This window comes from Ictidomys tridecemlineatus, chromosome 4 (genome assembly GCF_052094955.1).
Source record: "Ictidomys tridecemlineatus isolate mIctTri1 chromosome 4, mIctTri1.hap1, whole genome shotgun sequence".
Lineage (NCBI taxonomy): Eukaryota > Metazoa > Chordata > Mammalia > Rodentia > Sciuridae > Ictidomys > Ictidomys tridecemlineatus.
Genome location: NC_135480.1, coordinates 91,682,409 through 91,700,131, shown reverse-complemented (window position 1 = coordinate 91,700,131; position 17,723 = coordinate 91,682,409). Strand labels below are relative to the sequence as shown.

Genomic DNA, 17,723 nt, shown 5'->3' with positions numbered 1-17,723 from the left:
CTGACAAGAAGGAGAAAATTTCCTCTTGTTTTGTTTGGCTGCTGTTCTTGTTCTGTTTTTATCTGTGGTCCTCAGATAATAATTCTCCTCTTCTGAGTGACTATTGAGCCCTGTCTCTGAGGATTTGTTTTATAGGCAAGCTGGATTTTTTCCTGTTGGCTCTTAGTAAGGTTTAGCTGTCAGAATTGGGCCTAATTGAAACTTCTGAGTCTGTGAACTGAATTTAAATGTAACAAAAGGTAGCAAGCACAAAAATATTCTCTCTCTCTCTCTCTCTCTCCCCCCGCCCCCCGTGTGTTTGTGTGTGTGTGTGTGTGTGTGTGTGTGTGTGTGTGTGTGTGTACACATTGATATTGTAACTGTTGGCTGGGTGACATAGAATATTGGTGAAAATAAATAAAAGCAGTAATTCAGGCATGGATCTTAAACAGATAAGGAAACAATTGGGAATTATGCCACTGTTATTAATAGCCCCTTAGTACTTTTCCGTCTTTAAGTATTTCACATAAAATTGCTGTACTTTACCTCTAGCTTAGTGCCTTTTATTCCACTTCATAAATTAAAGCAGCTCTGAGATAGAATATAAAAGCTGTTAAATGCCTATTAGAAATTCAGCAAATTCATTAAATATGATTGGCATGGCAATGTGATTTAACTGCTAAAGAATTATTTTGATATGAGGATTCATATTCTTTATTCTCAGAACTGAGAGAATCTCAAGGATCATGAGTAAATATTTTGAGCTGGCCACTTCTGTTTTTATTAAATCTGCTTTTACGATTCTTTTTTCCTCATCATAGAGATTGGATTAAGAAGAGATTTCTGAAAATGATTATTTATTAATGATTTAACATTTCTTATGCCCCTCCCATTTTCCTTCTAATTTACATGTGCACATTGCGACTGCATATATGTGTGTGTGTGTGTGTGTGTGTGTGTGTGTGAGTGTAAACATATTTTATAAGACTGCCTTATATATGTGTGTATATCTTTGGTATTAGAATTTCATATGAATATAGTATTCATATATATAGTCTTCATAGAATTAAACAGCAAAACTGTATACAAAAACAACAGTAAAACTAGGGAGAAGGTGGGAAGTCCCAGTCCCTGAACACTTTCTGCAGAACCAGACATGTGTAAGGCACATTTGGCCTCCATTACTTGAAACATGAAAGCATGTTGCTAACTGCCTTCAGTAACAACATTCCCATAGAAGGCTTGGTTATACTAAAAGATTTAACTAAGTAGCATTTTACAAGTTTTGAATTCAGCACTTTATTCTTGATAAGGCTAAGTAGGATAAATGATTTTACTTTTATGGATTTTTTTGGATTTTATTTTCTTATAAAAGTAATACATGGACTGGGGATATGGCTCAAGTGGTGGCGCCCTCGCCTCGCATGTGCGGGCCGCTGGGTTCAAACCTCAGCACTACATAAAAATAAAATAAAGATGTTGTGTCCACCGAAAACTAAAAAATAAATATTAAAAAATTCTCTCTCTCTCTCTCTTAAAAAAAAGAGTAATACATGTTGAAAAGTATAAAGAAGCAGAAAAAAAAAATCACCCATCCTCCTGCTATCTAGATCACCACCATATAGTATATATAGTAATGAAAGATACCTTAGATCATGTTCATTGTAGCTCCCCTAAAAGTCTAAAATGTCTATGTTTTGGGGACAGTTTTGATTTTTATATGTAATGTTACAGAAAGATGAACATTCTGAATGGTGATCAATTAGGTGCAAATTTGGACCTCCCATTTTCATTGCCATCATTTTTTTTAGTCATTTTGTTTTTATTCACTAATTTGAGTTCTGTTTGATATTTGTTAAGATAATAAATGTTATCATGAGCATTATATATTCTGACTTTGTGCTGACTATCTGAACTGGAAATATCATGGTTTGAGACCATTTCACGATAAATATGAAATCTATTTAATGACTTTAAGGTACGGAATAAACCCATAGCTCTTAATTTCTTTTAAAATTCAAACAAAACAGTTTGAACTTTTTTCTCTTAAAGATTGGTTGTGATCGTAGCCAAAGCCTTGTGGACATTTGTAGAGAGAAGCAGCTTCAGGCCTTTGTGTGTGATGCGTTGGCTATTCCAGTTCGCAGTGGATCTTGTGATGCCTGCATCTCCATTGCTGTTATTCACCATTTTTCAACAGCAGTAAGTATTTAAAAAAATATGTTTTTCTTTCTCCAAGATTTTTGTCAGTAAGTGGCAGCAAAAGTTCATTAACTTATTGATGTTGGACCCTATTTTAGCTTCTCATCTTTTTCCACTACATGATCCATTCTCATTGAAGAGAGCATGTATGACAAAGATAAGGCTACATCAGAGTTCTGGTTACTTAAACAGAGGCCTAATGGGACTCTATGCTACTATTGCTGTATATTATAGCCTTTTTCTACCCAGGTCGCCATTCATTTCTAAATGCCTTCCTTCAGACCCACAGAGTCCCAGAATTTTAGTTGGAAAAGACTTTGAGACTAGGCTTCATGAGTTTATATCACTCCTCAGATTCTGAGTCTCTTCTCTGTCTTTCCCACTTGCTTTCTCAACCCACACTGTTCTTCAGAACTCTGTAGTAGTATGTTAACTCTTAAAATGTTTTTAATTTTTCACTTTTACATTGTAGGTAAGATTAAGATTTGTACAACCTTTATGGAAATCAATATGGAGGTTCCTCAAAAGAAGTAGCAGTTCATACACATTAGGAATAGAACCACCTTATGACCCAATTATACTACTCCTTGGTATTTATCTTCAAGAATTAAGGTCATTATATTATAGTGACATATGGGTACCCATGTTTATAGCAGCACAATTCACAATAGGCAAATTATGGAGCCAGTCCTGGTGTCCATCAGTGGATGAATGGATAAAGAAAATGCGGTATACGTACACATTAGAGTTTTGTTCAGCCATAAAGAAGATTGAAACCATGTCATTTGGATGGAACTTGAGAACATTATGTTAAGCAAAATAAGCTAAGTTCCGAAAGTACAGGGTCATATGTTTTCTGATATGTGGAACTTAGAGAGAAAAAAGGAAAAGAAAGTTGGGGAGGGGGATATCAGGAAAATCAAAGAGAGATAGTAGCATAGAGGAAAGTGATCAGGAGGAGAGAAGAAGAGTAAGAAGGGGAAATCTTGAGAAATTATATTGTCCAAATCCTATTGTTATGTCATGTGTGTGCCTGTACAAATATGTTAACACTGAGTCCCTCTATCATGCACCAATAAAAATATGGCTAAAAAATGTTTTAAAAAGTAAAAATATTAAAAACAAACAAAATCTTCTTAAGTTTTAAATAAATTAATTTAATATTTTATGTTTTACTTAAAGGGAAAAAAAAGCTTATTTTTTTGTATATTTTTGTAAGCATCAGTAGTTCCTCCCCTGATGTAAACAAGAATCATATAGCTTGCATTATGGGTCTCTGGCAGATACAGTAGACCTTATGTCCTTGCCTGATTTCAAAACAAATCAGAAAAGCCTCTATGACATTTGTCTCTTCAGTTGTTAGCTCTTTATTTTTTAGTAGTATCTGGGAGATTCTGCTGGACTGCAGCAGACAGAGTAAGGGGACTATCTTAAAAGCCTTCAGTACTTAGAAGAATTACTACAAACAGAGAAAGGCTTGTAAGCAATTGCTATACCTGTGAATTTAAAAATCCCCTTCATTTGGAAGAAATGTTTGGCACACTTTAGTTCCTTCAGCCACAGCTTATTCTATGAAAGAGGACTATCTTCAAAGTATGAAAGAAAGTAAAATACACAGACAATATCTGTATCCATTTTTTTGCAATTGCATGTATATGTTGGACCCTTTCCCCTGTCTCCTTAGAAATTTGTCATTTTCACCTTTCTCTCCATATTTCTTGTTAACTATTTAAAATTCATTCATTTACCATGTAAAAAAGATCAAGTTGGATCAAAGCCCTATAAGAGCCCAAACTATAAAACTCTAAGAAGAAAACATGGAAGAAAATATAGGAGAAAAGCTCTGTGATATTGAGTTTAGTAATGATTTTTTGGTTATGGTTCTAAGAACATGGGCAACAAGTGAAAAAAATAGAGAAATTGGACTTTGTCAAAATTAAAACTTATGTGCATCAAACAACACTTACAACACTTATCAAGAGAGAGAAGATGCATCCCATGGAATGGAAAATAATATTTACAAATTGTGTCTGATAGGGAATTAATATCTAAAATACATGCAGAACTCCTAAAATGTGATAACAAAGCAACAAACAACCCAATACAAAAAGATGAAGGATTTAAATAGGTACTTTAAAAGTAAAAATACAAATGGCCAATAAGCACATGGAAAAGTACTCAACATCATGAATCATTAGGAAAGTGCAAATCAAAACTACAGTGAAGTAGCAGTTCACACACATTAGGATAGCTATTACCAGAAATATAGAAAATAATATTCTTAGCAAGGATGTGGAGAAATTAGAGCCCTTCTGCATTGCTGGTAAAAACAGAATAGTGTAGCCACTGGGGAAAACATTGTGGCAGTTCCTCAGAAAATTAAACATAGAAATACCATATAAATCTACTTCTAGATATATAGCCCTTCCCCTCCCAAACTGAAAGCATATAGACTTGCAATATTTGTACACCCATGATCATAGAGCCATTATTCACTAGATCCAAAATGTGGAAATAGCTCAGACGTCCATTGATGGATGACTGTGTGAACAAAATGTAAACTATATACATATAGTGGAATATTGAATATTATTCAGATTGAAAAGGGAAGGAAATTCTGATATATGCTACAATGTAACTGAACCTTGAGGACATTATACTAAGTGAAATAAGCCAGACAGAAATGGAAAAATATTTTGAAGTACTTACATGCAGAACCTAGAAAAGTTAAATTCATAGAGACAGAAAGTACTATAGTGATTCTCAGATGCTGGGGAAGTTAGAATGGGAGTTATTATTTACCTTGTACAGAGTTTCAGTTTGGTTTGAGTTTCAGTTTGGTGATGGACAGTGATGATGGTTATATAACAGTATGAGTGTAATTAACATCACTAATTTGTGAACACTTAAAATGATTAAAATGGCAAATTTTATATCATGTGTTTTTTACCACGATAAAAACTAATTCATTGAAAATTAGTTGTATGCTGGCTGGGAACAAGTGGCTGGGAATACAAATGGTGAAGCCCAAGTCCCTGCATTCATAGAGTTCATATTTGAGTGGAGGAGGTAACATTGATTTATGTGTTGGTTGGTTTAGATTTTATGTTGCTGATTGAGTGCCATAGTAGTGATTTTGATTTTTAGAGACATTGAAAGATCTTACAAATGGGAGTGCCTTGATCAGATATATGCCATACAGGGATCATTCTTAGACACTGTGGAGGGTGGTTTAAGATAGGAGGCAAGACTGACTATAGAAAGGCTATTTTGACAGTCCAAGTATCTGGAGACAATAAGGTAAGAGCATTGAAGTTTTAGTAGAAGAATTCTACTGCCCTGTACTTCATTCCTTTACCACTTTAGTTTTCATTCCTGCCTGATCCCAGTATATGTCATTTTTAATCCACTTACATTCTGACATCAGCATTCTCCTCCCTAATGTAACTACTTCTACCATTTTGTATTCTTTTTACCTTCTGAATACTTAGGTCTCTGAATACTTAGGTTGCCCATCTGTAAAATAAGATGACAGTAGCCTATCTCATAAGGTTGTTGTCAGGATAAATGAAACAATGCATAAATTCCTATCTTAGTGTCTTGTATGTTGTAAGAGCTCAGTAAATGTTATTGTTTTATTTTATATTCAATAAAATGATCTCATCTTAGATTTTTCAGCTTGATTTCACAATATTTCCCAACTCCTAGACCCACCCTGGACAAATTCTCAAGTTTTCTTCTATTAACTCTATAAATTACTCATGCTAAAGGTGCTTCCTCCTCTTTTAACATATAATCTGAGGTTATTTCTTGGGCTTTTGGGCCATTATGAATAACCCATTGCATGTTAGAATTGCGTGTCACTTTGACAATTTGACATTATCTGAGACTAAGAAACCAGTAAGATCAATTTCTTTTTATCAAAGAGCACACACATATATATATATAAACATTTATAATCTCAGTTCTTTTGTTTGCTAGCCTTATAACCTTAATGCAGTTTATTATTATATTTTTCCTCCTCTGTAAGTTTGCTGGTTAGATTCTATTTTTTCAGTGGTTGACATAGGCATTGTAGTATGTATCCATGACTTTATTGTCTACCTTCAGTTGGTGTGTTTACCCTTCCTAACATTGTGAGACTCTGATTAACTAAGGTTTTAAAGGGTTTAGATTTCTATTTCTTGAAGAATCCTTATTTTTTTTAAGTATAGGTATATTGATGACAGATTTTCTCACGTTTTGCAAATATGAAATCTTTATATTTTGTCTTTATTTTAAAAAAGATTATAACTAGGCTTTAATTCTAGAATGATAATATTTCTATATATTCCATCCCTGTGTTTTAACCTGGGAAATTTGTTCTAGTCTGAATTCTAATTGAATAAATCTTTGTTGCAGTGTATCTAATTTGCTGTTAAATAATCTATTGCTTTTTTCTGTTATAGAATTTTTGTCTGACTTCTTAATATATTTAATGTATTTTATGTCTTTACTGAAGTTCCTTCTTTCTATTTTCATGAATGTATTAACCACAGTAATTTTGAAGTCTTTGGGGGGGTTTACTTCTGTGGTCTTCTTTTGCTCTGATTCTCAGTCATTTGGTCATGATTGATTTTAACATACCTCATAATTTTGTATTGGATGATGGACATTTTGTATTAAAAGATTTGGATATTTTATCTTTCTCCAAAAAGGATTAAATTATGGCAAGCTGATAAATATAAGCAGATCTCTTTAATTCTGTAAAGGATTGGTTTTATGCTTCATTAGAACTGATTTATACCCTTTTTTTTCCCCCCTCTCCCTTTCTAGAATATGGCCCTTCTTGGTCTCAAGCAAAAGCCTGGGTTATATTCCAAGATCATTACCCCATGGTGGACTGTGAAATCCATTGACTTTCTCTCTAGCCTTGTTTGGCTACTTAAATTCTGTCTAGCTTTTTAATTTCCTAGCTGCCTTTCTGCTGTGTTCTTAGAATTTCACTCAGTGCTCATGCAATTTAGGAATCCGCAAGTCCTTCTAGAGGAGTTTGCATATAGATTTTCAGAATCACTTCCTAGCAGTTCCTTTACCTATGATTCTGTCTCCCAATTCTCAGCTGCTTTAATTTTCCTATATTCCAAGCCTTATTTCCTCAGGCCAGTGAGATTTCTGCTTCCTTCTTATATTTTATTCTCCCACCCTGTGAATTATCAAATTCTCTGAGGGATTATAGCCTGTCAGATCCACCTTCCAGAGTTGATCTCCAGTGCCTTTAAGTAGCTGTTTTATGTGTAGATGAGCATCCCTAATCTAAAAATCAGAAATGCTCCAAAACTTGAAATGTTTGAACACTAACTTGATGCCACTCCACACCCGACTTCACATGATGGGTTGCTGACATGATACAAGGCACATTAAAAGTATCATATAAAATTGCCTTCAGGCTATATGTATAAAGACTATATGAAACCTAAATGAATTTCGTATTTAGGCTTGGGATTCATCCTCAAGACACTTCATTATATATATGAAAATATTTCAGAATCCAAAAATCTGGTCCCAAGCATTTCAGATAGGAGCTAATCAACCTGTATTTCATCCAGGCTTTGTGATTATTTTCAGTGGGAGAATTAATACAAACTATTTCATCAAAACTGTAAGTTGAAGTCTCTATAATCTATCTTGGGCAATATTTTGTAAATATAAATGTAATGATTCCCCTAAAAGTGCCTCATATTACCACTTGTAACTCTAAATCTGTTGTTTCCATGTGTCCTAGCCAGCCAATTAAGGAAAGTCATGGGGGAAATTAATAAAAGGCATAGAACAAAATGCCCCTTCCTTTTTATCTTTTTTGTGTTTATATAAAACATTTTGTTAGATTTTCTTACTGATAATTGTAACTGTAGGCCTACAGTTAGTTTTATTTTTACATTTTCACTCTATGTCTCCTCCAGGTTCTTAAATGGCAATGTGTGCATGTGTTTTTTTTTTTTTTTTTTTTTTTAGGAGCGTAGAGTGGCAGCTCTCCAAGAACTTGTTCGACTCTTGAGACCTGGAGGGAAGGCACTCATTTATGTCTGGGCAATGGAACAAGAATATAATAACCAGAAGTCCAAATATCTTAAAGAAAACAGAATTAGCCAAGGAAAGAAAGAGATCAGTGATACATCTATGCAAGGGCAGCTTGTGGAGCAAATGCCTGATGCGAACAGTCAAGACTCAGCAGCTTCTGTCCCCTCCATTCAGGAGGGAGGATGCAATTCAAGGAAAGTCACTAATTCTGAGCTGCCTATTCACACCAACAGGACTACTTTTCATTCTCAAGATGTACTGGTTCCCTGGCATCTTAAAGGAAACCTTGGTAAAGACAAACCTGTTGAGCCATTTGGTCCAATAAGGTCTCATGACCCAGGTTCTGTGTTTCATCGATACTATCATGTGTTCTGTGATGGAGAATTGGAAGCCGCCTGCCAGACTTTGAGTAATGTCAGCATTCTGCAAAGCTACTATGATCAAGGAAACTGGTGTGTGATTCTTCAAAAGATCTGAATATTTATGTGAACATATTTTATGTAGAGAATAAACTTTAGAAAAAAAGGAGACTAAATTAATTGTCCTTTTAATTAAAGAGAAAACTTGTGGTGAAGTACAAAAGGAGAAATCCTGAGAGAAATTTGGAAATAGAGATTGCTTAGGAAACATTTGATCTGCTACTTTGACTTTATAAATGTAGGCTCTTCCTACATCCCTACTCAGGATGGTGTTTAAAAGTGATTCAAGTAATTTGCGAAGTATTTGAGATTCTCATGTAACATGAGTACAGCATTTTGAAGATGATATTTTATTATAAATTCATCAAAGAACCTGAATTATGTTGAATCTTATTGAAGTAATTATATAATATTTTAATAAAGAAACTATTCTTGGTCAATAGAAAATTATCTTAAGTTTTATCTACAGTTCTTTTTTATAATTTGTTCTAATTATACATGACGGTAGCATGCATTTTGACACATCATACATAAAATGGAGTATAACTTCTCATTTGTCTGCTTGTACATGATGTGGAATTACACAGGTGGTGTAATCATAAATGCACATAGTATAATGTCCAATTCATTCTACTATTTTTCTTTACCCACTCCCCTTCCCTTCATTTGCCTCTGTCTAATCCAAAGTACCTCTATTCTTCCCTAACATCTCCCCTTATTATGAATTAGCATCTGCATATCAGAGAAAACATTTGACCTTTGGTTCTTTGGGATTGGCTTACTTCACTTAGTATGATACTCTCCAGTTCCATCCATTTAGCAGCAAATGCCATATTTCACTTTTCTTTAAAGCTGAGTAATATTCCATTGTGTGTATACACTAAATTTTCTTTATTCATTTATCTGTTGAAGGGCACCTAAGCTGGTTCATTGTCTAGCTATTGTGAGTTGAGCTGCTATAAACATTGATGTGGCAGCGTCTCTGTAGTATGCATAGATTTGAAGTCCTTTGAGTTTAAGCCAAGAAGTGGGATAACTGGGTCAAATGATGGTTCCATTCCAAGTTTTCTGAGGAATTTCCATAGTTGCGCCAATTTGCAGTCCCATCAGCAATGTATCAGTGTACCTTTTTTTCCACATCCTTGCCAACATTTATTTTTGCTTGCATTCTTGATAATTGCCATTCTGAATGGAGTGAGATGAAATCTTAGTAGTTTTGATTTGCATTTCTCTAATTGCTAGAGATAAGAACATTTTTTTTCATATGTTTGTCAATTTATTGTATTTCTTCTTCTGTGAAGTGTCTCTGTTCAGTTCCTTAGCCCATTTATTAATTGGGTTGTTTGGGTTTTTTTGCTATTAAGTTTTTTTGAGTTTTTTTTATATATCCTGGAGATTAGTGCTGTATCTGATATGCATGTAGTAAAAATTTGCTCCTATACTATAGGCTCTTTTCACCTTAGTGATTGTTTTGCTGAGAAGAAGCTTTTTAGTTTGAATACATCCCATTTGTTATTATTTTTATTTTATTTCTTGCACTTTAGAAATCTTGTTAAGGAAGTCAGGTCCTAATCTAACTTGGTGAAGATTTAGGCCTACTTTTTTTTCTATTAGGTGCAGGTTCTCTGGTCTTAATTCCTGGGTCCTTGATCTACTTGGAGTTGATTGAGAGATAGGGGTTTAGTTTCATTTTGTTGCATATGGATTTCCAGTTTTCCCAGCACCATTTGTTGAAGAGGCTGTCTTTCCTTCAATGTATACCTTTGTCTAGTATGAGATAACTATATTTATATGGGTTTGTCCCTGTGTCTTCTATTCTATACCTTTGGTCTGTGTGTTGGTTTTGGTGCCAATGCCATGCTTTTTTTTTTTTTTTTGTTACAATAGCTCTGTAACATAATTTAAGGTCTTTTATTGTGATGCCTCCTATTTTACTTTTCTTGCTAAGGATTACTTTGGCTATTGTGGATCTCTTATTTTTCCAAATGAATTTCATGATTGCTTTTTGTATTTCTATGAAGAATGTTATTGGGATTTTAATAGGAATTGCACTAAATCTTTGTAATGCTTTTGGTAGTATGACCATTTTGACAATGTTAATTATGCCTATCCAAGAACATGGGAGATCTTTCCATCTTCTAAGTTCTTCTCTAATTTCTTTCTTTAGAATTCTGAGTTTTCACTATAGAAATCTTCCATGGTTTTTGTTAGATTGATTCCCAGAAAATTTTTTGAGGCTATTTTGAATTGGATAGTTTTCCTAATTTCTCTCTCAATGGATTCATCACTGATGTACAGGGGTACATTTTATTTGTGGGTGTTGATTTTATATCCTGCTACTTTGCTGAATTCATTTATTCTAGAAGTTTTCTGGTGGAATTTTTTGGATCTTCTAAATACAGAATCATGTTGTTGGCAAATAGTGATACTAGTTTGAGTTCTTCTTTTCCTATTTGTATCCCTTTAATTTCTTCCTTCTAATTGCTCTAGCCAGAGTTTCAAGGATGATGTTGAATAAAAGTGGTGAAAATTCTTGTCTTGTTCTAGTTCTTAAAGGGAATGCTTTCAGTTTTTCTCCATTTAGAATGATGTTGCCCTTGGGTTTAGCATAGATAGCTTTTACAATGTTCGAGGTATATTCCTACTATCCTAGTTTTTCTAGTGTTTTGAACATGCAGGGGTGGGTGTTGTATTTTGTCAAATGCATTTTCTGCATCTACTGAGATAATGATATGATTCTTGTCTTTAAGTCTATTGATGTGCTGAATTATGTTTATTGATTTCCATATGTTGAACTAGCTTTGCATCTCTGGAATCAACCCCACTTCATCATGGTGCACTATCTTCTTAATACGTTTACGTATGCAGTTTGCCAGAATTTTATTGATAATTTTTACATCTATGTTCATCAGGGATATTGGTCTGAAGCTTTCTATTTCATGGAATAGTTTGAGAAGTATTGGTGTTAATTCTTCTTTGAAGGTCTTTTAGAACTCGACTGAGAATCCATCTGGTCCTGAGTTTTTCTTAGTAGGCTTTGATGATGTCTTTTTTTTTATTGCTTGAAATTGATCTGTTTAAATTTTGTTAAGTTCTCCTAATTCAGTTTGGGTAGGTCACATGTCTCTATAAATTTGTCATTGTCTTCAAGATTTTCTGTTTTATTGGAGTATAAGTTTTCAAAAAAGTTTTTGATTATCTTCTGTATTTCAGTAGCGTCCATTGTGATATGTCTGTTTTCATCACAAATTTTAGTAATTTGAATTTTCTCATTAGCATAGCTAGGGGTTTATCAATTTTATTTATTTTTTCAAAGAACCAACTTTTTGTTTTGTCAGTTTTTTGAATTGTTTCTTTTGTTTCAATTTCGTTGATTTCAGCTCTGATTTTAATTATTTCCTGTCTTCTGCTTTGGGTGTTGGTTTGTTCTTTTTCTTGGAATTTGAGATGTAATGTTAAGTTATATTTTTATTGACTTTTTTATTTTAATGAATAAGCTCAATGCAATAATCTTTCCTCAATGCCTTCATAGTATCCCAGAGATTTTGATGTTATGTTGCAGTTCTCACTTACTTCTAAGTATAGTTTTATTTCATCCTCGATTTGTTTTGCTATCCATTCCTCATTCATTAGAATATTATTTAGTCTCCAGGTGTTAGAGTATCTTCTATTTTTTATTTTATCATTGATTTCTAATTTCACTCCATTATGATCTGATAGAATGTAAGGTATTATCTCTGTTTTTTTTTTTTTTTTGTATTTTCTAGGAGTTGCTTTGTGGCATAAGATAGGATATGTTTTAGAAAAGGATCCATGTACTGCTGAGAAGTCTTATTCATTCACTGATGGATGAGAAATATTCTATATGTCTGTTACATCAATTATTGATTGTATTATTTAGTTCTGTAGTTTGTTTAGTTTTTGTCTGGAGGATCTATCCAGTGTTGAGAGAGGTGTGTGAAAGTCACTCAGTATTATCGTATTGTGTTCTGTTTGATTTTTAAAATTGAGAAGGGTTAGCTTGTTGTATTTAGATTCTCCATGTTTGGGGCATAGATATTTATGATCATTATGTCTTATTGATGTATAATTCTTTTAAGCATTATGAAATATCCTTCTTTGACCCTTCTGATTAACTTTGATTTGAAGTCCACTTATCTGATATGGGGATAGCAACTCCTGCTTATTTACAGAGTTCATGTAAATGATATGATTTTTCCCATCCTTTCACTTCAGTCTGTAGATGTCTTTGCCCATCAGGTGAGTCTTGGAGACAGCATATAGTTGGGTCTTGTTTTTTAATCCAATCTGCCAGTCTATGGATTGATGGGTTTAGGCCATTAAAGTTCAAGGTTATTATTGAGGTATGAGTCATTTTGGTTTATTTCTGGGTTGTAATTTGAATTAGTTTCTCCTTTGATTGACTATTTCTTCAGTGTAGTTCCTCCCTTTACTAGTTTTCACTTTTTTTTTAATCCATTTCATCTTCATGGAATGTTTTGTTGAGAAGTTGTATAGTGCAGGCTTTCTAGTTGTGAATTATTTTAATTTTTGTTTATCATAGAAGTTTTTATTTCATCTTCTAATCTGAAGCTTATTTTTGCTGGATAAAATTGTTGGTTGGCATCCATTTTCTTTCAGAGCTTGGAATACAAGACTGCCCAGCTTTGAGAGTCTGGGCTGAGAAATCAGATGAGATCCAAATTGGTTTCCCTCTAAATGTACTCTGATATTTTCTCTTGCAGCCTTTAAAATTCTATCCTTCTCTATTTTTAGACATTTTCATTATAATGTGCCTTGGTGTGAGTCTGTAGTAATTTTGTATATTTGGGGTCCTATAAGACTCTAATATTTGATTTTCCATTTTATTCTTTGGGAAATTTTCTGATATTATTTTATTGGTTTGTACCTCCACACCTTTATCTATCCAGTAAGTCTTAAATTTGGTCTTTTGATGTTATCCCATAATTCTTGGGAGTCCTGTTCATGGTTTCTTAACTACTTCTCTTCATGGTCAACTTTATTTTCAAGATTACATATTTTATCTTCATTGCTTGAGATTCTGTCTTACCTGTGGTCTGTTGGTGATGCTTTCCATTGAATTTTTAATTTGGATTATTGATTCCTTCACTTTGAGGATTTCTGCATGATTTCTTTTCAGAATCTCTATCTCTTTATTGAAATGATCTTTCACTTCCTGAATTGTATCTCCGATTTTATTCCTTACATCATCCTTTATGTTGTGGATCAGTTTAACTATGTACATTCTAAACTCCTTCTCTGTCATTTCTTCTACTGTGTTGTCAATAGATTCTATTATTGGAGCATCTTGGTTTGTTTGGGTGATTTGTTCCCTTGGGGTTTTTTTGCATTTATTTTTTAGTTGTACGTTGACACAATACATCTATTTTATTTTTATGTAATGCTGAGTATTGAATTCACTACCTCATGAATGCTAGGTGAGTGCTCCACCTCTGAGCCACAACCCTAGCCCCCACCTTGTTTTTAATGTTGTGTGTCTAACTCATTTTGCAGTGTGAATCTCAGGCAGTACAGTTTCTACCCTGTAGATTTATAGTGTCCCTGAAGGCTTCCAGAACCTCGCCTTTAATAGGGAGACAAATAATAACAGCATCCAATGCAAATAATAATACAGCTCCTACTAAGATGTTACAGTTTTATTGCAATAAACAGAAAGGATGTGTTCAATTATTGTATACAATATAAACAGTAAGTTTGCAAAAGAGTTTAAAATTTCAAGTGGTGGACAAAGTGAGAATAGAAGTGGTATAGGGTGTGATGTTTATGAGAAAGGAGGAGAGACTATAGAATTTAAAAATTATAGGAAGTGTGAAAGATGGATTTATAGAGATTGGCTGTTAGTAGGAGAAAAGAGAGAAGAGAATCCAGGGAAACAGATAAGTGAGAAGAAATATATGTATAATGTAAAAAATTAAAAATAGAAAAAAGTAAAAGTAAAATAATACACAACAAAATTATAATATACTATTCAGACATCCCAGTCCTCAATAAACTGATGCATGAAAAATACTTGGTTTCAAAAATGGTAGAAATGTGATTGATTGAAAAAAAAAGGAGATTTTAAAAAATAAATTTTGATAAAAAATTGAACAATTTTTCCATTGGAGTTCAAAAGTTTCCCAGGTTTTCTTCTCAGCAGGTAGGTGGGGTTGTCTGTATATAATGCTAACCCCACCCAAAGGATGGGTGGGCTTGCTAGGGTGAGAGGGTTGGTCCTGGAGGCATGGTTCCTGGGGGCAGGATGTAAGTTTAGGTATGTTCCAGTCTCTTGCTGAGTGTCAGCTGGTCTGGAGATTTTAAAGCAGTACACCTCCAGGGCCCAGCAATTGCCAGTCCATGCTGGAAGACTGCACCCAGGAATCTCCTTTGGGTTTCACTCATGTGGTATAGGAGCCTGTTCTTAGCCTATTACTTCACATGTGGACCCCATGCTTCCTGGTCTCTGATTCAGTCACCCCAAACTCAGTCTCTCCCCGACCCTGCCCTTTTGAATTCCTGGTCTATTATTTCTCTCCCATCCTGTTCTGCAAGCTGCTAGATTGGAAGGTGAGGGGAAAGTCAGGTAGATTTCCGTGACCAGTATTCTATGTAAACCTCCATGCTTGATTTTTTCCTAGTCACTTAGGTATACCCTCTGTCACACAGCTTGGGTTTGCCTGGCTTGTTTTTCAAGCCAGACTTAGGTCTGCTAGTAATTGCTCCCCTAGCTGTCGACCCCTGAGCTGCAGGTTCCTTCTGCTGTTCTCCACCCAGGCCACTGGGAGAGAGATAGTGACTTCTTTCCCATACATGGATATTGTGTAGCATACTTACTGTTTTTTCAGTCAGTGACTCTGATCTCTAAACTCTCTGCACCCTGACATCCCCAGTCTTCCCAAGAATGGGGATTCCTTTAATTCCTTTATTGCTTTACTGCATTTATGGAAGGACCATTCTGGTTTGTGATTCCAGTTGCTGTTGTGACTGTGGCGCTTGAGATCTTTTCCCCTTATTATATAAGATCTCCTGAGTCCTGATCTGTTTTGAGTATCCAGTATTAAATTCCTGGGATCAATTACAGCATGATAATGAACAAATAAGAAAGAAAAAAGCCCTTGCCTTTATGGAGGTTACCTTCTCAAGAGGAGAAAGACAATAAGCAAATAAATAAATAAATACTACATGCCACATAGTGATAAATACCATGAAAAAATAAAATGGAAGTCAAGGGTCCACCGCGCAGCTAGCACGCTGGTTTCATACAAGAGGTTCGTAGCATAGAAGTTAACTAGTGAGATCAAAATAAACACACAGACTCAATTACCTTCTTCTTTGACCAGGTCTGAGACAGCCCTCCCTCTGGCTCTCGCCTCGAACCACCCAGTGGGGCAGCAAGGCTTACTCAGGACTAGCAGGAGAGAGAGAGAGAGAACGCCAGGGAGTGGCCTTTTATTGGGGAACAAGAAATTCAGGGGAAAATTACATCTAATGAAGGTCGAGGGGGCCAGCATTCCAAGGTCAGGGTCAGTGATTGGCCTCAGGGTCAATGGTCAGTCACACCCCCGCACGGACAGGCTCTGGCACCTGGAGAGGGTGGGGATAGCTCCGACACAGTTTGGCCAGAATGCCTCACACCCAACCAGGAAGGTGCCCAATCACTTTCGAGAATGGCTTCCCACACAAGGGGACATTCACCCAGGAGCAAAGGATTATTTTTTAAGTGGGAGAAATAGACTGTAGTTTCTTACCAAGAGTTAAGTGGTATTACTAATTCATTGGTCTAGGTGCTAAAGACAACCTAAACATGTCCTTTTATGCTGCCAATCAGATCTAACTATGCCCTTATAGTCAAACCTATGGTTTCATTATTTGTTTTTTGTAGTTTAGTCATAGTTTGTCCCAGCCTAGGAACAATCAGGAGTTATTTGCTTATCTATATAATGTTGTATAGTAACTCAGTTAACATAATTGCTTATGTCATGGTTCCAGGAGGAACAAAATTAGGAAGTTTACCACCAATTCAATTATTACACAGAAGAGAAAGGCTTAAAAACAAAAATTTCAACACTTTACTCCAGCAGATATCGCTTTTGTAGTAACCAGGCTTAAGACTATTCTATAGGAAAATTACTTTATGTAAATTGTGGGTACTGGTCTATAATATATCTTATTATTAATGTCAGTGATGTTTAATTTCCAAGCTTTGAACTTTCTGAAATCTGTAGTGACTGATAATTGGTCTTAGTTAAGACAATGGATTTTTTTGTCATGGCATTTCAGTACAAGATCAAGATGTATTGTTTCTTCCATATAAATTTATGAGATTCATGATAAGAGAAGAAAGAATATAGTTTATGTTTATTATTTTTATGTGGCAGAAATAGCTACTAATTCTGACTATAATTTATTCTAGGACTTCACATCAAAATTTGAAGTTTGAGTCTTGTTAATAAATTTTAAAAATTTAGATAAAACTGATGATTTTCTAGAAAGATACAAGAAGAAAGAAAAATGAAACATGTTGAAAAATAGCATAGGAATTCAGAAGTTGGCTCTAGAATTAAATTTCCTAAAAGCTAAAATTTATATCTGTCATTTATTAGCTGTGATTTTGAGCAAATTTCTTAATGTTTCTATGCTTTAGTTTTTTTACTTGTAAAATTGGACTAGCTATATGAAAATTCACTGAAATAATAATTGTATAGATCTTGAATTAATATAAGAATATAGTATTCATTTGGGCAATACTTCTTTATTATTTCTCCCAAAGAAGACCCAGAAGAGATTTAGGTATTGAGTAATGTCAAGCCTAATTTTTAAATTGTATAATAAATATATTGTTTTCTAAATTTTTGTCTTCTTGTTCTTGTCATTTGAGAAGATGTGTTAAAATCTCCTTCTATGCTTATGGATTTTTCTGTTCTTTTCTTGTAGATGTGCCAGTAGTGCAAATCTCAAAAATATTCAAGTGACCATTAGTAGTAGAGTGAGAATTGTAGTCCCTTCATATAATATTTTATTACACAATTAGAGAAACTGTAC

General features: G+C 34.4%; 1 protein-coding gene across 3 annotated transcripts in view; it reads left to right on the top strand.

Annotated features, from left to right (window-relative positions):
* The window catches only part of Alkbh8 (alkB homolog 8, tRNA methyltransferase), a 61,297-nt gene extending 43,767 nt beyond the window's left edge, over positions 1-17,530 (top strand). For all 3 annotated transcript variants that reach the window (XM_021728955.3, XM_040285156.2, XM_005329075.5), the window contains exons 11-12: positions 2,032-2,181; positions 8,176-17,530. In XM_021728955.3, the coding sequence (XP_021584630.2) occupies positions 2,032-2,181; positions 8,176-8,718 (693 nt within the window). In that variant the 3' untranslated portion in view covers positions 8,719-17,530. The remainder of the gene's footprint in view (positions 1-2,031; positions 2,182-8,175) is intronic.
* Positions 17,531-17,723: the final 193 nt, after the last annotated feature.